This window comes from Pleurodeles waltl, chromosome 10, assembly GCF_031143425.1.
Source record: "Pleurodeles waltl isolate 20211129_DDA chromosome 10, aPleWal1.hap1.20221129, whole genome shotgun sequence".
NCBI lineage: Eukaryota > Metazoa > Chordata > Amphibia > Caudata > Salamandridae > Pleurodeles > Pleurodeles waltl.
Window position 1 is genome coordinate 178,914,937 of NC_090449.1, and position 21,672 is coordinate 178,936,608.

Consider the following 21,672-nt stretch of genomic DNA (forward strand, 5'->3'; position numbering starts at 1 on the left):
AAGCCCTGGTTCGAAGCAGCACCCTGTCAGGATGAATGAAAATGAAAGGTGGCTTCAAGGAAAGGGCCTGCAGCTCACTCACTCTGTGAGCATAAGTGATGGCCATCAGGAAGACTGTCTTTAAAGAAAGAAGCTTAAATTCCCATTGGGGCATTATGAATGGAGGAGGAGGAAACATGGACAAAACTGTTCAGAAATGTACCAACAATAGGAGATTTAAACAAAGAGGACTGGCCAGGTAATCACAGGAAAGCAGAGATGGCAGACAAGCAACCTTTGAGGGTGTCTAGAGCAGAGCCCTGCGGGCTAGAGAAAGATCAAACAAAAAAAAAACAGAAAGAGGTGCAAAGAGGGGGTCAGACTTGTCTGTACACCATGCCACAAATTTGTTAAAACAACAGGCGTATACCGTATTGGCGGGCTGCTAAGATAACGTTACAGACTTCGGGCAGAAGGTAAAAAGCTGTCAAATGACGCCACTCAAGCTCCATGCAAGAAGTCAGAGACTGGACAGATTCAGGTAGAGAACAGTTCCCTTCTGATCTTGTGCAGTTCCCTCCAAGATTTGGACCATGTCAGAGAGATTCCCCTTATGCTGCGCCCACTGGAACTTCAGGTTCCACTACAGAGCCCGCTTAGGCCATCTGGTGTATGTCACTAGCAGGACGTCCGAGGCCATGAGGCCCAGCAGCCTCAGAGTCATTATCACCAAAATCCAGGACAGAGGCTGAAACATCGGTATCATACCTTGAATATCGCTGCTCGGGAGGATAAGCCTGAAACTGCACTGTGTCCAGAACTGCTCCAATGCATCTGAGATGGAGTGAGGTGTGACTTAAGCACGTTTACAGTGAACCCCAGTGAATGCAGCAGGTCTTCCATAGTCTGGAGGTGTGAGACAACAACCTGGGACGAGCCTGCCTTTAACAGCCAGTTGTTGAGGCATGGGGAAGACTGAAACCCCTACCTACGAAGATGAGCTGCAACCACCCGATCACTTTGAACACCTGAGGGGCACTGGTAAGGCCAAAGGGGAGCACAGTAAAATGAAAATACTCTTGGCCTACTGTTAACCGCAAGTAACACCTGTGGGCAGGCAGAACAGGAATATGGAAATATGCGACCTGCAAGTCCAACGCTACCATCCAGTTCCCTGGGTCCAGGCAGATAGGACCTGAGCATTTTGAACTTCTTTGTGAGAAAGAGATTGAGGGACTGAAGGTCTAAGACAGGGCGAAGGCCCTTGCCTTTTTTGGTATTAGAAAGTAGTGGGAGTAACAACCATGTCCTACTTCTGGCACAGGGACACTCTATGGGTTCCTTGGCCCAGAGAGCCTTAACCTCCTTGCGGAGAAGTACCATGTGATCTTCTGTCATCCGATAGCAGGATGTTGGCATGGATGGAGGGGTAGTGTTGAAGGGGAGGGAGTAGCCTCTTCGGACTATTTTCAAAACCCACCTGTCAGACATGATGGATTCCCAGTGGGGCAGGTGATGGAGAATCCTGCCTCCGATTGGCCCCCTGATAGGGAAGAGTCAGACTAGGAAGGTATGGAGGCTGCAGCGGGAAGGGTGGTAGACTGGGCCGAATGATGGCTCCCTGATCCACAAGGACGTTTGATCCCCCGCCCCCGGCCATTCGGAGGCTGGCCAGCATGTGCGCATGGTGGCTGGAAAGAAAGGGATGTGGCAGGGCATCCCTTCTGTAGCCATGAGAGGGAAGGGGGCAGGCTATGGGAGAAGAGGGGCATCTGCGAGGCCCAAGGACCAAGCCATAACCCTGGACTCCTTAAGGGCTTGAGCGCAAAATCTGCAGAGTCTCCCAAGAGACGCTCAAGCTTGGACATCTCGCAAAAAAGTCAGACGCCCTCAACCAGAAGTGGTGCCTCAAGGCCACCGCCGATGCAACCGATCTACAGAGTGAGTTGGTCGTATCCAGTCCACATCGTTTTGTGAACTTAGCTGTGTCTCTCCCATCAGCAACAGCTAGAGAGAATGGCCTGGGCCTTCTCCGCGACCCGTGGCAGCACCTGCGCAACCATGTTCCATAAAGTAAGGGTGTAATGGCTCAAAAGGCATGTAATCTTCACAGACCGCAATGCCAGACTGGAGGAAGAGAACATTTTCTTCCCAATCTAATCAAGTCTTTTGGATTCCTTATCCAAGGGTGTGGAAGAGAATGCACCTGGGGATGTAGAGGCCGGGATAATCAAGCTCTCAGGGGTGGGATGTTGTGTCAGGAACACTGGGTCATTAGACATAGGCCTATGGCGGACCTTTTAACAGGAGCCCCTGTGCTGGGTTTGGACCAAGCCCCCAGCAGGACATCAGTGAGGGCCTCATTAAAGGGCAAGAGGGGTTCTGAAGAGGAAGACCCATGGTGAAACACCTCAGTCAGGAGGTTGGTCCTGACGGCAACAGAAGGCAGCTCGAGGCTCAGGCCCTCGGCCACTCTCCTCACCCCCACTGAATACGACGGCTCCCTCTTCCATAGCCACGGTAAGGAGGAAAGCATGCCAGCATCAGGGAAAGTGCCTAGACCAATGGCTGCACCCAGATTCTGAGCCCAATCCATGCGGTCATCAAGCTAGTTTTCTAAAGGGTCCTGCAACCCCCTCCATACTTTCACTGTACCCATGCCCATACGAATAAGGCACAGAATCTGACCTAGGGAGTAAGGTCCCCATCGAAGTCAATTGGGGAAGGCTGCAATGGCACAACCAATGCCGGTGCGTAGCTGGAAATGGATCCCTGGGTGCCCTCCAGAGATGAGGTCGAAGGTGCAGAACCCGAGGATGCCCCTTCCAACCCCAAGGGGCCAGAAAGCACTCCAGTAGGATCGGACTGCCCAAAAATGAGATGCATGGCCTAAAAGAACTCATGAAGTTTGGCTGGGGAGGGGCAGGAAACTCAGGGAGGTGCATAGCCAACCCAGAAGTAGACTCAGATGATGGAGGCCTAGAGTGATGGTGCTCTTTGTCCTGCATCGCGTCATTCGACTGATGGGGTGAAGTCAAGAACGTTTGCTCTTCTTCGACGACTTCTTATGCATACTTGAGCGTTCCAAAGATTTCGAATGGGACGACGAAGAGTGTGAGCTCCATGAGCGGGCTCAGGACCTTCCTCTCGACCAAGAGCCACACAGAGCCGAGCGCAGGGCTGCAAGAAGCTCTAGGGACCTCTCCTTCAAAGCCTTCGGGTTCAAGACACCGCACTCGGAGCAAGACTTCAGGTCATGTTCACGCTCCAAACACCAAAGACACACGAGGTGCAAACCTGTTACGGACATCATCTGATGACTGGAGTTGCAGGGGTTGCACCCAGTCTTCTGTGACGACATCGATGCACCAGAAAAGTATAAAAATCTTTGCCAAAAGCCAGAAAGACCAATCAAAAAAGTGACTGTGGGGTAGCTCTCCTTCAGATTGGCATGTAGACTGTTGCGGAAAGAAAAGAAATGACGTCAGAGCACTGAGCAGGGCGCTGATACACGACTTGCGATGTCATCAGGCGACCACGACGACAACGATGGGCGTGAGTCGACTGACGGCACACAGGGGTACTGCGTGAGGAAAGATCTCCAGATCCAGACTAACGGCTGGGAGAAATTATAAAGGTAAGGAATCTGTAACTAGAAGTCTCTACCAGATACAAAACTTTGGTCAAGAAGTCATTAAAAGATTTCCTAGAGCATCACTGAAAGCAGGCTCCAGTGACCCAAAGGCTCCTATATGGTAGGCCGAGGCTGGAAGATTTCTTCAACCATAGGTAGTTATCTAGTACTTCAGCTGCCCTGAAGACAATCACTACAGAGGAGGCACTTTAGTCCGTGGTTGAAGATTTTAATTCAATCTCAGGAGTAGTGTACAATTCACAAGTCCATATGCACTGTATTGATACATCAGTATCATCATTGTGTGGTAGGTTCTGAAGCCCCTGAATAGCATCCAAACCAGAAGCAAACAGGGACACATGTCTCCTATGGTAATGCTGTCTATGTAGAGACTGGTGATCATCCAATGTCAAAGGCTGCACTTTGGTGATTTCAAAGTACAACATAGATCTAGCGCAAGCAAACATCAGCTCTTGGTCAGACACTGGCGTTAAGACCGGATTTGGTATTGGTGCCTTTGGGTCTGTGCAGTCAGGACCAGGGTGGCCTTGAGGATAGAGCAGCACAATGGGCTGGTGCTGGAAATGAAAAAGGAAAGCGGCCCAAAGGAGAAAGTTTGCCCAGGAGAAGGATCAGGTAACAGAATTGTCAATGATTACACTTTCGGCTTCATAGGGCCTGAAGATGCTCTATGGGGAGTATACCACCGCTTGAAGAACTGCAGCATGGCCTCATTAAAGGCCTCTACATGCTGCGGGGCCGGCAACAGTCATGGGAGCTTAGGGCACCAATGGAATGTGCTCAGAGTCAGAAGATGTCAGTGGAGTCTGGCCCTTGGAATGCTAACTGCACAACTTCTCATCTGTTCTGGAGTGGTGAGAGGGGAACAAATCCTGCTTGGCCTCTCTGTACTTATGATGTTACAAGGATAGAGCTTAGCACTTGGAGCAGGAATGATGTGGTGGATTCTCTAACCACTCCTCTGCTTTTACTTGGATCACCCAATGATTAGTGGAGGAGGTGTGCTGGAATATTTCCAGCAGGAGACCGTGAAGTTGGAGTCGTAGACTGAGACACAGATGTGTAAGCAAGTCAAGGTTACTGAGTAGGAATTAGGAGGATGAAAAGCGAGTGGAAGCGCAGCTTAAAACTTTGACATCTGATGCACCTATCAAAATCATTGTGATCCTCATCATGGGTTGACAACAGTATTGTGGTTCTTCGTAATGTGCACTATAGATTTGGTTGCAATTTAGACAACCATATCCTCGGTGAGGCTTCATCTTTCTAGACATCAAAACACCTGCCAGGCTAGTCTCCTTGATGCTGATCCTGCCTATACTGCTCCTCCTGCTGTATCAGTCTATTGGGTGAGCATGGTGAAACTTTGCTAGAAGATGTTTCCTGAGATGTTATAGGGGTGGAATGTCCATTAGAGGACTGTACGTACAAGCTGGTTTTGTGAATCGTCCACAGAGTTTCACAAATGGAATTGTTATAGACAATGTTTTAGTCATTGTGGTCTTCATTGATGGTAGCGATATAGCTGTGCTGCACAAGGGTCCTGTTGACAACAGTGTGTCGCTGATTAGAGAAGTTGAGGGTAAAGTCATCTACGTAGGCATTAAGGTGGACAGAGAAGCAGTAATGGTGTGCTGACTCATCAATGGTTAGGTTGTGATTGTATCAGTGGAGACTGTCATCACTGGTTATCATCAACAGTGTCTTGGAATTTTGTTTCTTGAGAAAAAGGTGCCTCAGAGGATGCTTTTATTGGCCTGCATGGCTATCTGTTGAATTTTGTGGTGGTCTTTTTCAGCAGTTCTCGAAATGTAGATGGCCACTGCTTGCCAGACCTTGCCTCATCACTGTTCACCCTCCTAGTGCTGTTTGAGGGATTTGTTTGCTCATGGACGTTTCCTCATCTGAAGAGGGATGTTATTAGGTTTTCTTCTTTTAAAACTACCTGAACATTGATGGTTTCAGTGGAAAAGGTACAACATATTTTTTAATACTTGAGTGGATACCAGAGAGAGGCAGACAGTAAATGCACCCAGCAAGTGGACTGTTAGATCTGACAGTCGTAAGGTAGACTTCCCTCAAAAATGTTGCCTTCCTCCTCCATTTCTGCTGATCTCATTTTCGTTGGCCTTAGGACTCTCTGCACTATACCACTGCTAACCAGAGCTAACTGGCTTACAACCAACTGGCACATTTAAATTACTTGTAGGTCTCTCATAAAATGGTAATACATGTACCCAGGACCTTTTAATTAAATGCTATTAGTGAGCTTGCAGCACTGACTGCGTCACCCACTTACATAGTCCTGTATCAGGCATGCCATTGCCGCCTGTCTACAGCCTAAACTGCCATTTCACACAGGCAAAATAAACCTTTTGCCAAGCCTAAATATTCAGTTTTAATGCATGTAAGTCATCTCTAGGGTAGCCCCTTAAAAACACATAGGGCAGGGAACAGTGTATGTAAAAGGTTAGCCTTGTACTGCCAAGTACTTTTAAGTTTTACATGTCATGGTAGTGAAAAACTTTAAAATGTTTAACTTGCAAGACCTACCTCTCCCATAACATTGGGTTAACCTTTTTACAATTAATAAGTGATAACTTTCAAATGAATGCAGGTAGGAATGTCGATTATGGTATTTAAAGATTTGTAATTTAAGCCCTCTTTAATGGTAAAGCCAGATTTTAAGTCACAATTTTGAAAATGCCACTTTAGAAATTTTGAATTTTCTTGTCCTAACCATTTGATGTCTGCTGCCTATATCCTGGGTCACATGACTGGGTGTAGTTGGCAGTTGGTCTCTAGTACTGCTCATAGACAGTGAGGCAAAGGGATGATAGGAGTTGTCAGCCAAACTTCCACATCACAAAGGGTCTGCCCGAGCATACCGAAAAGGGTAAGACACTAGTCTATTGTGACCCCAGACAATCTGGGGCCAGGGCAGGAAATTCCAAATAGCTCTAGGGGTGGAAACCTCCAGAACCTTCTCTTACGTTTAAAGTGGGCATCAGGTATATATATTGGACCCTCCAACCCAACTCTTCAGTACACCTCCGGCAGACTCAGGACTGCTGTACTGCTCTGCCAGAAGGACTGCTACTTTGTTGCCCTGCTGCCTGAAAAAGAAGGACTGAAGCTGCAACTTAATCCCAGGCCCACCAGAGTGACTCCAAGAACCAGTTGGCTGGATTCCTGATCACAAGCCTCTGGGACAGAACAGCCTCCAACCACCTGAAATCCAGGACCTGGGCTCAGTCTGCTGAGTCATGTCCACCAAGTGATGCCACCCTAGTCCTGGACCCTGGAAAGTGGACCTGAAGATGCTTTACAAGCCCAGATGTGGTCAGGTGGGCAGCAGCGACACAGCGCAACGCGTCTCCTTGCTGCTCTGCTTTGGAACTGCAGATCCAAGACACATCCCTGACGCAGACCTTTGCAACGCAAGCCTCTCATCGACAGCATCCTTCACAGCGACTTAGGACTCCTCATTGTAAGCCCAGCAACTTCTTCAAAACTGCCGGTGTGCAATGCATCTTTGACGTAGGGTTTCGCATCGCAAGCCCCTTACTGACAGCATCCTCAGAGATGCATAACCTTGCATTGTAACTCAGTGGAAACGCCGCTGCACAGCCTATCCTCGATGCTGGATATTGTGACACTCCGCCACCAGGATTTAAGGTACTCTTGTTCAGGGGGCCTAATTTGGCCCCTGTATCTGGCCAGTGCTCTATCACAGTAGGCCTGAACTTGTGCCTTTGTCCAAATGCAGCATAAATGGATAACCACAGTTGGTGCTTTGTGCTTCTAGGCACTATTTTCACTTAAATTTTAAAATTGCATTTTGGTTGTTTTTGCGGCTCATAATTTATTACATTTTACTCATTTTTTCCAAATAGGTGTGGGATTTTTCGTGAATGCATAAATATTTTACACATTGCCTCCTAGTTAAGCCTGACTACTTTTGTGCAAAGCTACCAGAGGGTTAAGCACGGGTTAATTAGGGGGTTGCTTGTGTATAACCCTGACAGAGACTTTGGTTCTTGCTTGAATAGGTTTTCACCACCCCACCAACCAGTAATAATTTTCAAAATAGATATCTGTGTATAATCTCTTTGTAACCGAAAGCACAAGGTCTAAACAAGTATTTTTTTGTAACCAGCCATCCACAAAAACAAAATGCTCTAGGAATCAACAGTTACCAGTATAGAAAATATCCAGTAGTTTCAAGTGACAAAAATAGGATTCTGAGCAGCAGTCTGAATGCGGCTCACTTCCATACAATATGCAGCTGAAAGTAGGCTCTTGGGTTGGATTCAGTTTACAGCCCCCTCATCAACTGGATTATGGGTCTTCTCTAAAGAGGTGAGTGGCTACTAAAGCATTTTTTTCTGTGTATTTATGGAAATGGGTCTTTCTGCTAAAAGTACAATCATCATGGGACGTCCAGCTGGATGACCAGGAATAATTCAGCATGTGACTCTTGAAAGAAATAATGCTGGAAAGTAGTTACTTAGAGAGCTTTCAAACTGCAGGAATATGACAAGACAGCAATGCGTAACAAGTTGTTAAACTAGAATCCATAATGTGTATACATATAACTGGTCTAAGGAGCATTTTTAAGTTAAAAGAAAATTGTTTCTAGTGTTGCATAGTAAAGAAAAGGGAATGCTAGCAAAGAAAACTAACAGATACATAAAGGAGAAGCAAGCAGCTTTATATAATAAGTTTGCTTTTTAAATCAATATATGATAAGGCAGAAGATAGTTTAACAACTAATTTGCCAGTGGCCTGCTTAAGTAAAAGTTACATAACCGTAAAAATAATCTTCTAGCAAAAGTATTCTCCACAGATATATAATTTTGAAAGATTTTTTATTCTTAAACTATGGGCCTACACTTTTCATTTACTATAACAGTGTTTCAACTTGCTTTTGACCTTTGTGAGAATTAATAATTTAAACCTTAGCTAAAATACAACCACAGATTCTCAAAATCTCTGAAACTCAAAAGTGATTCTAAAAGCTGCAGCCCGTTTTTAGTTACCAGCATTAGCCAGATTCATTATTTGACAAGCCTTCCATTTGATAAGGGGTTGTACCCTTGTGGAAGACATCAGATAAAAACAGGATGTGTGTGAAGAGAGACTAGCGCCTTTTGGGATCTACTTACTTTCATAAGGCAAATTCAAATACCCATATTGCAACACACAAACAGTGTTTTCGGGGTCATATTATGGTAAAGGATCCTTTCTTTTTCTAACTGGAGGGCACATCTGGTCTGTATGGTAGTAGGGTGAGAAGCATTACACACAGGTGGGTATTCTTATTTGCCTCCCTTTGGCAAAATGTCTTTATGGCTGATATTCAAATGCTTTAAAACGACATTAACAACGTAAGATACATTGACATGTACTTATGTGTAGTTAAATGTGAGGAAGCGGGTAGCCTGCCTCATTTGCTACAGAAATTTGTGCAATTTCAGAGCTGGCAGTTGGATATGCATTTTATTTCAACACTGTCCCAAATGCATCACTGAGTCAAAGCACTGAAATCGTAGACCACCTACAAGACCCCCATTTGGGAGATTACATCTGTTAACATTTTGTCAAAGAATCATACTTTGAATCAACATTTTACAGTTAAATACCTATCATGTACGTTGACTGACTGGAAGCACCACCTTCCAATTCCCTTTGCTAATACAAGAGTGCATTCAACTTAGTTTTAACTTGCTATTTTTTTTTGAAAATGTTGACACCTTGGTAACATTAAACAGATCTTTCTTACTCAAGGTGTTTTTGCAGAGTGCTTCTCATGGGGTGCAAAAGTAACTTGGGCTATTATGAATTCTGCAAGTGGAGCATTGTAAATGACTGATAATACTTTGACAGAGATAGTTTAGCAGAATACAGAAATTCTGCTCAGAAATCACTGCATGCCTCTCTCACTTTACATTATGGAATCCAATTATTACAATTCACTAGGTGTACTCATCTGCAAGTGAAGTAAACGATCAATAATAAGTACCTCAAGTTTAAACATTACCTGATCAAAGAGATAAACGGTGACATCATCGAAGAAGCTTACTGCCTTTTTCTCCTTTCTTTCCTCATGAAACAGCCTTTTGGATGCCGGTACATGCAATTTTAGTAAACTTCTCAAATCTTTCCCATCATCCTTATTTGTAAGCACAATTGGAACAGGATGTGCTATGTCATCATCACTATCAGAGCTAAAACTCCTAATGTCATAAGCTCTGATGTCATCGTCTGAATCATCACTGTTTTCATCCTCTTCGTCTGCATCAATGCCATCTTCTAATGATTCCAGCAGTCCACTTGCATCAAGTCTGCGAAGGTATTTTCCTTCAACATCAGGCTCTTTTAGCTTTGGTATCTCACTATGTAATGATAATTCCTTTTCACTGACCAAGTCTACTGTTGGGGTATTGTCAGCAGAACCCACACTGCTGAGTTGCGTAGGACTGGATATCCAATCTGTGTCTATCAAAAGTTCTGATACCTCAGTTTTGTGAATAGTTTTAGTTAGAGAAAAATTATCATGCACCAGATCCTTAACATCATCTGGATACTGCATGGTTAGAGGCCCTTCCTTGTCAAATTCTCCATAATCAGTTTGCTCATTGGTATCAATGTCTCTTTGAAGTTCAAAATGTTCATCTACTTCTAGCTCTTGCTTCAATCCACTACTGCTAGCAACAATGTTGACTGGACTCTGTATATGATCTGTAACATTTCCATGGAAAAAGCTATAACCTATGTTTTCTTTTAAATGGAAGTAGTCATTAAAAGGCTGATCCTCTGATATCAATGATGTAGGTTTTGATGACATACTTGCAGAGTCTTCCAATTTCCGTTCTGGCTCAAAATCATTATCGGAAAAATAGGCAGAATCTCTGTATGAATTTTGATTTAAGTTGGGACATGTCTTTGTAGTGGGTAATTCAAGATTATCTTCAATACTTTCAATATCCGAGCAATCTACGGCTTCAGAAATTATAATTACTGGAGTAGGTGACGGAGAACCAACATTGTCAACAACTGAACCATTTAGCACAGTGTCTTTATTTGGCGAGCCAGCAGAAGTTGTGTGAGAGGTCCATTCTGGAGACTCAAGATTCTCAGTTTCATAACCACTGTCAGCAGGTTTATCAGGCGGCAAAAGTGCATTAGGACTTTGGATGCCTGAAGAGCCCAGAACTTCATGCTCATCCAATGAGTCTAAAGAATCTGGAGTTTCTGCTGAACCTTCCAACGTTTGAGAAGGGGCCGATAAACTGTCCTCTAAAACACTGTCTTGACTTGTGGAATCTGAAAACTGAACAGGCTCTGCACATATTTCACTAAAAACCGCTTTCTGAATTTCTGACTGACTTGAAGTTTCTATGCTGCTCATTACTGTTTCTGTTGCAAGTTCACTGCTCAGCTTAATAACGGAAGTCTGACTGAGAGGATCATCACAGTTGCTGCCATCCATGGTAGCAACATGTTTTACTTCACTGAGACTATTACTTTGCGGAGTTTCATTTTGGTGAGTCATACCATTAGTTTTACTCTTGGTCTTGAAATGCAAAATTTCAGTTACAGGAATAATATTTGTGCTGAAGTTCTGTATTTTGGTATAACAAGGAGATAAATCAGTTGATGCACCCTCACTTTCTATAGAATTGTCATCGTTTGATGTTATATCGTCACTTACATGCAAGAAACTATTTTTAGTTTCCGAACTGGGTACTGTTCCAATTGCAGATGAATCTGCAAGTACCAGCAGATCTGAAGGTGACTCAGAAGTACTTCTCAATATTTTTCCTTCTAGCACAGGGCCAATGCCTTTAATGACACTGCTACCAAATGTATCAAACATTGGAGACAAATTGGATTTATTTTCAGCTAACTGGAGTTCAATGTCTAAATTATTTCTATCCAAGGTTGTCAATATATTTTTCATAAAGCCACCTTTTTCCAACTCCAACCTAAAATCACCAGTGACATCTTGATCAGAAAGAGGGTCTCTCAACAAATTCTTCTCTTGAAGAAACAAGAAGTTATCTGTCAATTCTTTGTTTTCCACTTGTCTAAAATGAGACTGTGGCATTATTTCGTTTTTATGGTAACCAGAACATTTATGTTCCATGTCACCAAGTGACAAATTACTTTCTACTAAAATACCTGAACCAGATGTAGAAGATGAGATTTCTGTATGCAAACCATTCACCTTTGGCAGATCAAATACATTATTAACCTTGACCAAGTCTTCTAAATTATTGTCCTTAGTAGGCATCCTTTGGGAGGAGTAAACATGGCCACTAGAAACATGCAAATATTCAGGTACGGTGGAATCTTTCAGTTCCACTCCAGTGTGAAACAAATCTATATCTGTATTGGATTCTTCAAAGTTTGGATCCCCGAGGACTATAAATTGTGAATTTTTCCCAAGTAGATGTAGTTGTTGACCAATTTCTGAACTGGAAAAAGGCGGCCTATAACTGTCCCGGTCTATTTGAGTATTTTCCTCTAACTGGATGTAATATTCATTTCCACCTGAAAGTTTTTGAACATCAAAAACGGGAAGTACACCTGAAACGATAATGGAGTCATCTTGACTAACACAATCCTGCATTTCACAGACAGGCTCTGAAGACGTTTTTTCAAAAACATTGACAGGTACAGGAACAAAAATATTCTTGTAATCCACAACCATATCGGGATTAGTATGGTTTTGTTCCTCATAATGATCATGTTTTGCTGCTTCCCAGACATATTCAAAGCTGAGTCCCTGGCTTGTCTCAGTTACTGTAAGGACCTCGTCCATCTCATGGTTGAGTCCATCACCCGTAAAGTGCTCTAGAATAGGAAATGCAGAGTTTGTAGAAAGTGGTCGATTGTTAGTGTTTGGCTTGAGAGAATTCCAGCGCTGTTCAAAATCAACTTCAGAGTCCCTTTGGCTTTGCATGCGAAGGTATGTTAGCAGTCTATGTACTTCCTCTGCAGTTATCCTTTTATCTGATGGCAGCCAGCAAAACTGTAAAACTTCATACCTGCATAAAAGGAGAAAATGTATTTGTAGCGATTCCTTAAGAAAAACACAAGCAAAATTACACATTTACATCTGAATGGATAAACAAAAACTGTAGATAGAGTATCATTGCCCCACAAACATTTGGAGCCTTAGACCTAAAGAACAAAGCATTGTCATCAAAAAATCAAAAAATGCTACACTGTTTTGCATAGGTTTCCAAATATTTTTGGCTTTATGTTTCGTGCTCTATATTGAAAGTGTGCCTCTCAAAGAGGACTAGACAATACACTTTAGCTAAAGTTATCACAAATAATTAAATATCAGTGATTTGTTGCTGCTGTATACAATGAAAGCAAAAAAAACATTACTTGAGGGCGAGTTGTTTCCCAAGCTGCATAAACACTTTGAAGCATTCAATCCTGAAGGAGTTTTCCTAATAGCCCCTGACTTGCATTTTAGTCTTCCTTCTGATTCAGTGAACTATGCTTATGTATAACAAAATGTACTAAATGTCAAAACAGCATCATTTTATTTATAATACCACACTCCAGTCTTTTGAATCATTATGCCACCATGAATCAACAAGCTCCAAACCACCTTGTATTGAAGGCTATTACAATGGTCAACTGTTTTAATCTGCAGATTTTACAAAATAAATATTTGTTTCTAAATCGAATGGATGAAAAGTTATAAATTGCTATGCATGGTGTAAAGCAACACCAAACACTGGTCACCTTCAAATGCTAATTGTTGTAATTGGTCATTCAAACAAGCGACAATGCTTATCAAATAGTGTACACATCCCAACTGTCTTAATTGTGGAAAGGCCATTAAGTTGCAAGCTTAAACGTAATTGAAAGAGAATTAAAAGAATGATTTTTAATTTGTCATAATTTTTTTTTTCATTCATTCACAAAAAAAATCATCAAGCAGCAGTTAGCTTAAAAGAGCTGTCCGATTAAACAAGAATCACAAATGTTAGATTATTTTTTTTAAGACCTTTGTCTTGAATGCTAAAGTAACATTTAATGATACAGACCCATAATAAACATGAGGTGTACTGCACTGTTTTGCAGACTTATTTTTAAAGGAAAATAGTGCTTTTGGAGGGCTCCATAATGTGAACTTATGTCAAACCCCCACAGGTTTTAAAACAGAACTGGGATGTGCAAAATTGTGCACAATTTCTTTTGTACATGTAGACTCAAGTATAGCTTACTTTCCTAAGAAAGCCACGTCTTTTCATAGCACTGCTTGCTTCTGTTTCGTATTACGATGTTAAAATGATAACGTAGCTAGAGAATGAGGTAAAATAACTTAATAGTATTATAACAAGTGAGAACCAACGATCACTGGAGACTGGGGTAATAACTATGACAAACACACTGGTCCCTTGTGATAATACTTTAGATGCAAATAACTGAACGGTGAATACAATTTATATAAAGGAGTTTATGTAAAACAATTTCAAAACACCTAGTGGCATAGTGAATATTGGTGCAAAATAAACTTGCGTGGTGCTCTCTTTAGAGGAGATACACTCAAGTGATAAATTGTTTTCAACAGGTGTATGGACAAACACAACAGCATTACCCTTTACAGCAAAATCTCAACAATCATACAGGCCAGGGTTTATAAAGCAGGCGTCATTTTGATTCCAATATAAATGGCTGGATCATCATCAGTGCTCTCTGTATACTATTGTTATGTCGCTTACATGCTCCATTGGGCTCTCTATCACTGAATGCTTTCTTGAGCTACATCACAAGTTCTATGTTCAATTCAATTTTATATTGCTGTGGATAGGTTTGCCGTGTTGTACAGAATCAAATGTTTGATAAAAGTCAAAGCACTACCGATTAGCACACACATTCCTCGGCCCTCACTAATTAGGATATCAAAAAACTTTACATTCTCCCAGAAGTGCCCGTAAAGTTGGCATTTTCTGAAGTAACGTGCCTAAAATTTAGGCTAATGTGAACAGTAAAATCCAAAGTTAATAAGCAGTATCATTCTTCAAAACCAAGATGAAAGCATTACGTTTTAAGAGAACGTCTTAAAATGATTTAGATTGCTAGTATGGTACTTATTGCTCTAAAGGTCTCGCCCAGTGATCCTCAAGTCTACAACTGTGAAATTACCCAGTGCACGCCCGCTTTAGCGCTGGTGGGGCCCTGTGCGACAGTCTTTTTTGCTGCCCACCTCATGACCACCTCCTCGATTCACTCACTACCACCCGGAAAATGTGCCCCTCATCTCTTCATAGCCCCCTTTTCACATAAATTTGTTTTAAAGTGCTTGTAAAGGCTGGCTTTACTCAGCTATCCACATAAAATATAGTTCTGTGCAGCAGGCATATTAACTCTCTCTGCTACTTTTGGGCGAGTCAAAGCTGCCGCTAGACAAAACTCCCATCACTCTCCCTAGCAGGAACGTTAATTACAAGAGGTATCTTGACATTTTAATTGTTTCATGAAGGCTGGACACACAAGGAACCTTTCAGCAGGTGCTTTTAAATCACAAGTTTCTAAAGTGATTGATAAAACACAGCGCCCCTCTGAGACCAGCGCCCCGTAACCCAGGTCAGCACCCGGTGCGGCCGCATCGCCCTAAAGCAGGCCCTGACCCAGTGAATCTACAAATGAAAGAAGGCACTTAGCTTCCAGCAACTGTAACTTACATATATAATAACCACTGTTGAATTCTCACAAGTATTCTGTCAGAAAGTAAAGCAAATGCCAATAAATAACGTCAAGTTGCATGGATTTGTAGGCATAAAGGGGTGTTTTCTGTAAAGCTCATGACAAGCATCGCTTCCAGCAGACTGTGTACCTGTGATGTTTCAGAATTAATAATAATGAAACTATATCTAGTGTATTGTTAAAGAGAACCTCTATGCACCAATTGAAAGTGGTATTTTCCTTTCGACTGAATGGTATTAGCTTAAAAGGCCAAATATCAGGGATCCAGTTGAAATATGTGACCTATAGGACGCAGACCTTGTCGTAAAGTGTATTAACTCACTAGCTGAACATACTAGTTTACGATTTGAGCGCAATTAAGACAGGGTGTCCCCATTTCTTCAAGCTACTAGGGAGAGTACATTAAGGGTTACTATTGGAGGAATGCTAGTGCAGACTCTACACCAGCTGAAACAGTAGCTTCTGCTGACAATGCTAATATTGAGCTAAAAACCACCAACTCTAGTAAGGCTTTAATGAAATGCAAAAACCTACACACTCTTTACAATGTAACAAGACTTCCAGCTCATTCCACACAATGTAATGACTGAGACCCCAGCTAGAAAGGAATGAATTACAAGCACCCTAAATTAAGTTAGAACTTGTAATTCAGAGGGTGATGGACATGAAAAACTTGTGATGCATCAAGTCAACTAATAATATAACTGATTGAGCGTTGGTCAGCACAACAGAGAGGAAAAGGCAACAAACTCTCAGGCAGATGAAAGAGAGAAAGCATAGTTTACCATCGATCAGAATAAGGTTGCTCTAGCTCCGGTTCAGGGAGTTTAACCTGTTTTTCTTTCACCACTTGTGCCAGAACTTCACCATCAGAGAGGTCAGAGTAAGGCCGAGCAGCACCATTTAGCAGTTCCCATAAAGTCACACCAAGAGCCCTGATGGAAAAAAATAATAATAATTGAAGATAACTTTCATTTAACTCGTAACTTTGATTCAACATTTACTGTGTTCGGGATTGACACATTAAGGACAAAAGTTATTTGGAGTCAAGTTTAATCTTGTCGGCATCAGACCTTGCTTCATTTCCCAGCAGCTCCCACGTTGTTTATGGTTTACGGAAGAGAGAACACTAGTGTTTCATTCCGAAGTACCAGACATAGTAGAGGATTAGTAGACATATGGCATTTTGAAGGTTGGATGAGACCTAAAACAGAAACTAGAGGAATAGAGATATTAACATTTTATATGAATGCACGTATTTGAGGGGAGCCTTCGGGGGATGTGTGATGTAACTTAATAGGGAATGACACATTGGAAATATTGCCTTAGCAATTAGTTGGAGGGCATCAGCTCTGAGTTCCGTTTTGAAAGCAAGAAGATTACATGGGGCAAACACATTAGAAGGGAAGGCATGCTATTGGTTTGGGCTTATAGACAAAAAGCACCACAAGCAGAGACAATTAGGATCAATTTGCTGTAGATGAATATGATGCCCATATTTTCACCAAGAACCAGCGTGGTATTTATACAACTGCTTTTTGTGCAACAGAAGGTTCCATAGGAAAAGCGATTTTGACGTGCCAATATCTTTGGCGCCGTTTAAAGAATCTTCATGAAATGTTCCCAAAAAAATGTGTCAAGTTGGGTCTTGCTGTGCATGGAAAGTTTCGGGGATGGTCCGTCAAGCAGTGGCCGAGAAAAGGTGGGAGGGGCAGATTAAAAAAGTGTGTTTTCATGTTAATTCCCATAGAGATTTTAGACATGACTAGAACTCGAACAGCTGGACGGAATGGATACCTTTCTGCCAAATTAGTTTCAATTCCGTAAATGTACACAAGTGGTTAACTTGCAAATGTAAATGCTACTCAGAATGCAGTATTGGTTTTAGTTGATGGAACCACTTGAAGTTTTCCGATGATACAGATGTATTTTTCATGACTGGTATTGCAAGGAAGTTACCAGCTGGGCTGTGAAGTGCAGTTACAAAAAAAAAAAAAAAAAAATGCACCGTGTACTGTTTGTGCATTGGTAAAATCTATATTTTGAAAGCACTTTTTTATCCTAATCCTTTTAGCACATTTTGTATTAACCTATTGTATGTAGTGTGTATTCAAGTTTAAAATAATGAATTAAATAGTAACAGTACTTTCTGTCCAGACTGATATCTAGTAGCACTAAACATACACAAGTCACTATCCTCTACCTCTTCAACCAGGATTCAATTCTGTGGCTCTCTAATTACAGACACGGACCTCTGCAGAGCATTACCCAGGAGAGGGGCATTATAGTTAGGATATACAATATAATAAATATAGAAATTCACCGGAAAAAAAAAACAAAGTTTACAGGCACGTTGTAGTTAGGAAATAGAATATAAAAACTATAGAAATTCACTAAAACAGCCAAAGGGTGCATGGAGTTAGGAAACAGAATTTAAACCACAAACGTTACAGGAATGTTATAGTTTGGCTCAGATTTCACTCATACAGAACCATAGAAATTACCTGAGCTAAGTATAACTTATTCCCCTGCAATGCACTGCTTATGACCTCAAATATTACATCACTCATGACATGGTCAGTGGCATCACTGATAACATCTCAAATGATGTCATTCAGCGAGTGTGTTTCGAAAATGTTTTGGAGAGTTAAAGATGGATACTAAGCTATTGCATAAGTTAAATTACTATTCATTCTGTACTACTGATGAGTGAGACTATTTCTAACATATTTCATCTGAGTGGCTGTGTGAGTAACTGTATGGGTGGGTGGGTAAGTGGCTGTGTGAGTAGCTGTTTGGTGAGTGTGTGTGTTTGGCTGTAAGGGCGATTATGTGGTTGTGTGCGTCCCTGTATGGGTGAATAAGTGGGTGTGTGAGTAGCTCTATGAGGCTGTGAGAGTAGCTGTACTGATGAGTGAGTGACTATGTATGCTTGAGTGAGGCTGTGTGAGTGGGCGTGTCAGTGACTGTGTGAGTGACTTATGGGTGGGTGTGTGCTTGTGTCAGTGATTGCATAGGTGAGTGAGTACATGTGTTAGTATCTGTATGACTGAGTGGGTTTGTGAGTATTGGTGAGTGAGTGGTTGTGTTGGTGGTTGCACGGGTGAGTGACTGTGTCTGAGTAGCGTATGCCTGTATAACTGGGTGTTTGAGCAGCTCTATTGGTGAGTAGGTGAGTGGGGGCTGAAGTTTAAACAAGCGTGGGAGACCACTTGTATATTTTATTTTTGCCAAGATTTGCAGATTCTCCACCATTTTCGCAGCAAACATTTTTTTAAAATGCTTTATGGCCATGGTGGGGCCTAGGGAAGGGGTCAGTGTATTCCTACCCTGCCTCATTCTCTCTCTTTTTTTTTTGTTTAAACTTTTTTTTTTGGGACTCAGCTAAGTCTGAATCCTAAAATGGCTGCTAGCACTTTCTGGCTGATCTGTTGGCAGCCACTCAGATCTGTGTAAAACACACCAGGCTTGCCACTTTGCAGATCTTGGCTCTCTAGTGCATTAAACAGTTCAGCAAATATGGCTACCTCTCAGGAACAAGAAGTAAAACAAATATTGTTTGTGCATTGGTAAAATCTATATTTTGAAAGCACTTTTTTATCCTAATCCTTTTAGCACATTTTGTATTAACCTATTGTATGTAGTGTGTATTCAAGTTTAAAATAATGAATTAAATAGTAACAGTACTTTCTGTCCAGACTGATATCTAGTAGCACTAAACATACACAAGTCACTATCCTCTACCTCTTCAACCAGGATTCAATTCTGTGGCTCTCTAATTACAGACACGGACCTCTGCAGAGCATTACCCAGGAGAGGGGCATTATAGTTAGGATATACAATATAATAAATATAGAAATTCACCGGAAAAAAAAAACAAAGTTTACAGGCACGTTGTAGTTAGGAAATAGAATATAAAAACTATAGAAATTCACTAAAACAGCCAAAGGGTGCATGGAGTTAGGAAACAGAATTTAAACCACAAACGTTACAGGAATGTTATAGTTTGGCTCAGATTTCACTCATACAGAACCATAGAAATTACCTGAGCTAAGTATAACTTATTCCCCTGCAATGCACTGCTTATGACCTCAAATATTACATCACTCATGACATGGTCAGTGGCATCACTGATAACATCTCAAATGATGTCATTCAGCGAGTGTGTTTCGAAAATGTTTTGGAGAGTTAAAGATGGATACTAAGCTATTGCATAAGTTAAATTACTATTCATTCTGTACTACTGATGAGTGAGACTATTTCTAACATATTTCATCTGAGTGGCTGTGTGAGTAACTGTATGGGTGGGTGGGTAAGTGGCTGTGTGAGTAGCTGTTTGGTGAGTGTGTGTGTTTGGCTGTAAGGGCGATTATGTGGTTGTGTGCGTCCCTGTATGGGTGAATAAGTGGGTGTGTGAGTAGCTCTATGAGGCTGTGAGAGTAGCTGTACTGATGAGTGAGTGACTATGTATGCTTGAGTGAGGCTGTGTGAGTGGGCGTGTCAGTGACTGTGTGAGTGACTTATGGGTGGGTGTGTGCTTGTGTCAGTGATTGCATAGGTGAGTGAGTACATGTGTTAGTATCTGTATGACTGAGTGGGTTTGTGAGTATTGGTGAGTGAGTGGTTGTGTTGGTGGTTGCACGGGTGAGTGACTGTGTCTGAGTAGCGTATGCCTGTATAACTGGGTGTTTGAGCAGCTCTATTGGTGAGTAGGTGAGTGGGGGCTGAAGTTTAAACAAGCGTGGGAGACCACTTGTATATTTTATTTTTGCCAAGATTTGCAGATTCTCCACCATTTTCGCAGCAAACATTTTTTTAAAATGCTTTATGGCCATGGTGGGGCCTACGGAAGGGGTCAGTGTATTCCTACCCTGCCTCATTCTCTCTCTTTTTTTTTTGTTTAAACTTTTTTTTTTGGGACTCAGCTAAGTCTGAATCCTAAAATGGCTGCTAGCACTTTCTGGCTGATCTGTTGGCAGCCACTCAGATCTGTGTAAAACACACCAGGCTTGCCACTTTGCAGATCTTGGCTCTCTAGTGCATTAAACAGTTCAGCAAATATGGCTACCTCTCAGGAACAAGAAGTAAAACAAATATTTTTCGTCTATGTTAGAGGCCTGGGGGGAGGAGGGTGTGGGGGGGTTGGGTGGAAGGTCTCTAGTGAGAGGCTATCTAATCTACAGATGAAGTCTTAAGAAGTCCTGCACATCAAACCACGTGCTGTTTTCTTTTAGTACAGACACAGGGCTGGAGTTCAGTAAGAAGTTGGGTGATACTAATGTCAAGGCATCAGTGGTGCGCATACGGTTATACAATAAACAAAAGCATTTGTAGACACAGACCAACTCTAGCAGGCACTAAAATAGGAGACCTGCACTAGATACTATAGACAAAGTGTTGTTGGGCTTAAATTGAGCTCTTTTGTATGGTGCTGAAACACTCAATATCTCGTTTTCCAAAGGCCATAGAGAGCTACTGGTGGAATTTTAAAAAATGGTGAAACGGTTGTAGGTGGTATTGAGGTTTTATTGCTTGTAGCAGGCCCTTTCATTTCCCTTTCTCCCAATCCCGCCAAATTCCCCTCACTGGCTGACATTTGGGACTACCTGTTCTGATGCAACAACATATGCTGACGAGGTGCTATTGGAGTTGCACAAATAATTGAGTTTGCAGTAGTAATTTTCAATCAGAAATACTGTTGTCTCAATTGACCAAGGATTGCAGATATCTAAAAACTGGGAGCATTATCGAGTAAAATGGGGAAGTGGCGCATTTACGCAGTTGTGGCAAGTTGAGCAAAAAAAGTTTTTTTTTTTTTTCTTTTCAAAAGAAACATTTCTTAGAATTACATCAATCTACAGGGGCTTTTAAACATCTATCAAAATGAAAAACTATTACATCAGTATCAACATTTCCAATTTGTTGCTAATGTCAATTCAATACTTGTATGTTAAAGGGGCCATCCAGTGAAGTATAGTACAATAGGTCTCAAACCTCAAGCACACGTCAAACAACAGATCATTATTGTATTGTATTATATTGTAATGGTATTTACATAGTGCTTACTACCCCTGACGAGGCGACGAAGTGCTTTTCAGCGAGTAGCATGCTACTCCGGAACCCAACAAGAATTAGTGATGGATTAGTATCGGGAAATATGAGTACAGTTTTAGTATTATTATGAGTTAATTTGAGCCACGGATATGAGGGTTTGTTAGATTGACTAGAGTAGTGGAGGGGTGGAGGAGGAAAGAATCCAGAAGGGTTAATTGGGAGTATATGGTAATAGGATTTAGGCT

General features: G+C 41.9%; 1 protein-coding gene across 1 annotated transcript in view; it reads right to left on the reverse strand.

Annotated features, from left to right (window-relative positions):
- LMTK2 (lemur tyrosine kinase 2) overlaps positions 1-21,672 on the reverse strand; it is a 197,829-nt gene that overhangs the window by 34,924 nt on the left and 141,233 nt on the right. The window contains exons 10-11 of the mRNA XM_069210143.1: positions 16,159-16,308; positions 9,678-12,690 (exon numbers count right to left, since the gene is read on the reverse strand). Of these exons, the coding sequence (XP_069066244.1) occupies positions 9,678-12,690; positions 16,159-16,308 (3,163 nt within the window). The remainder of the gene's footprint in view (positions 1-9,677; positions 12,691-16,158; positions 16,309-21,672) is intronic.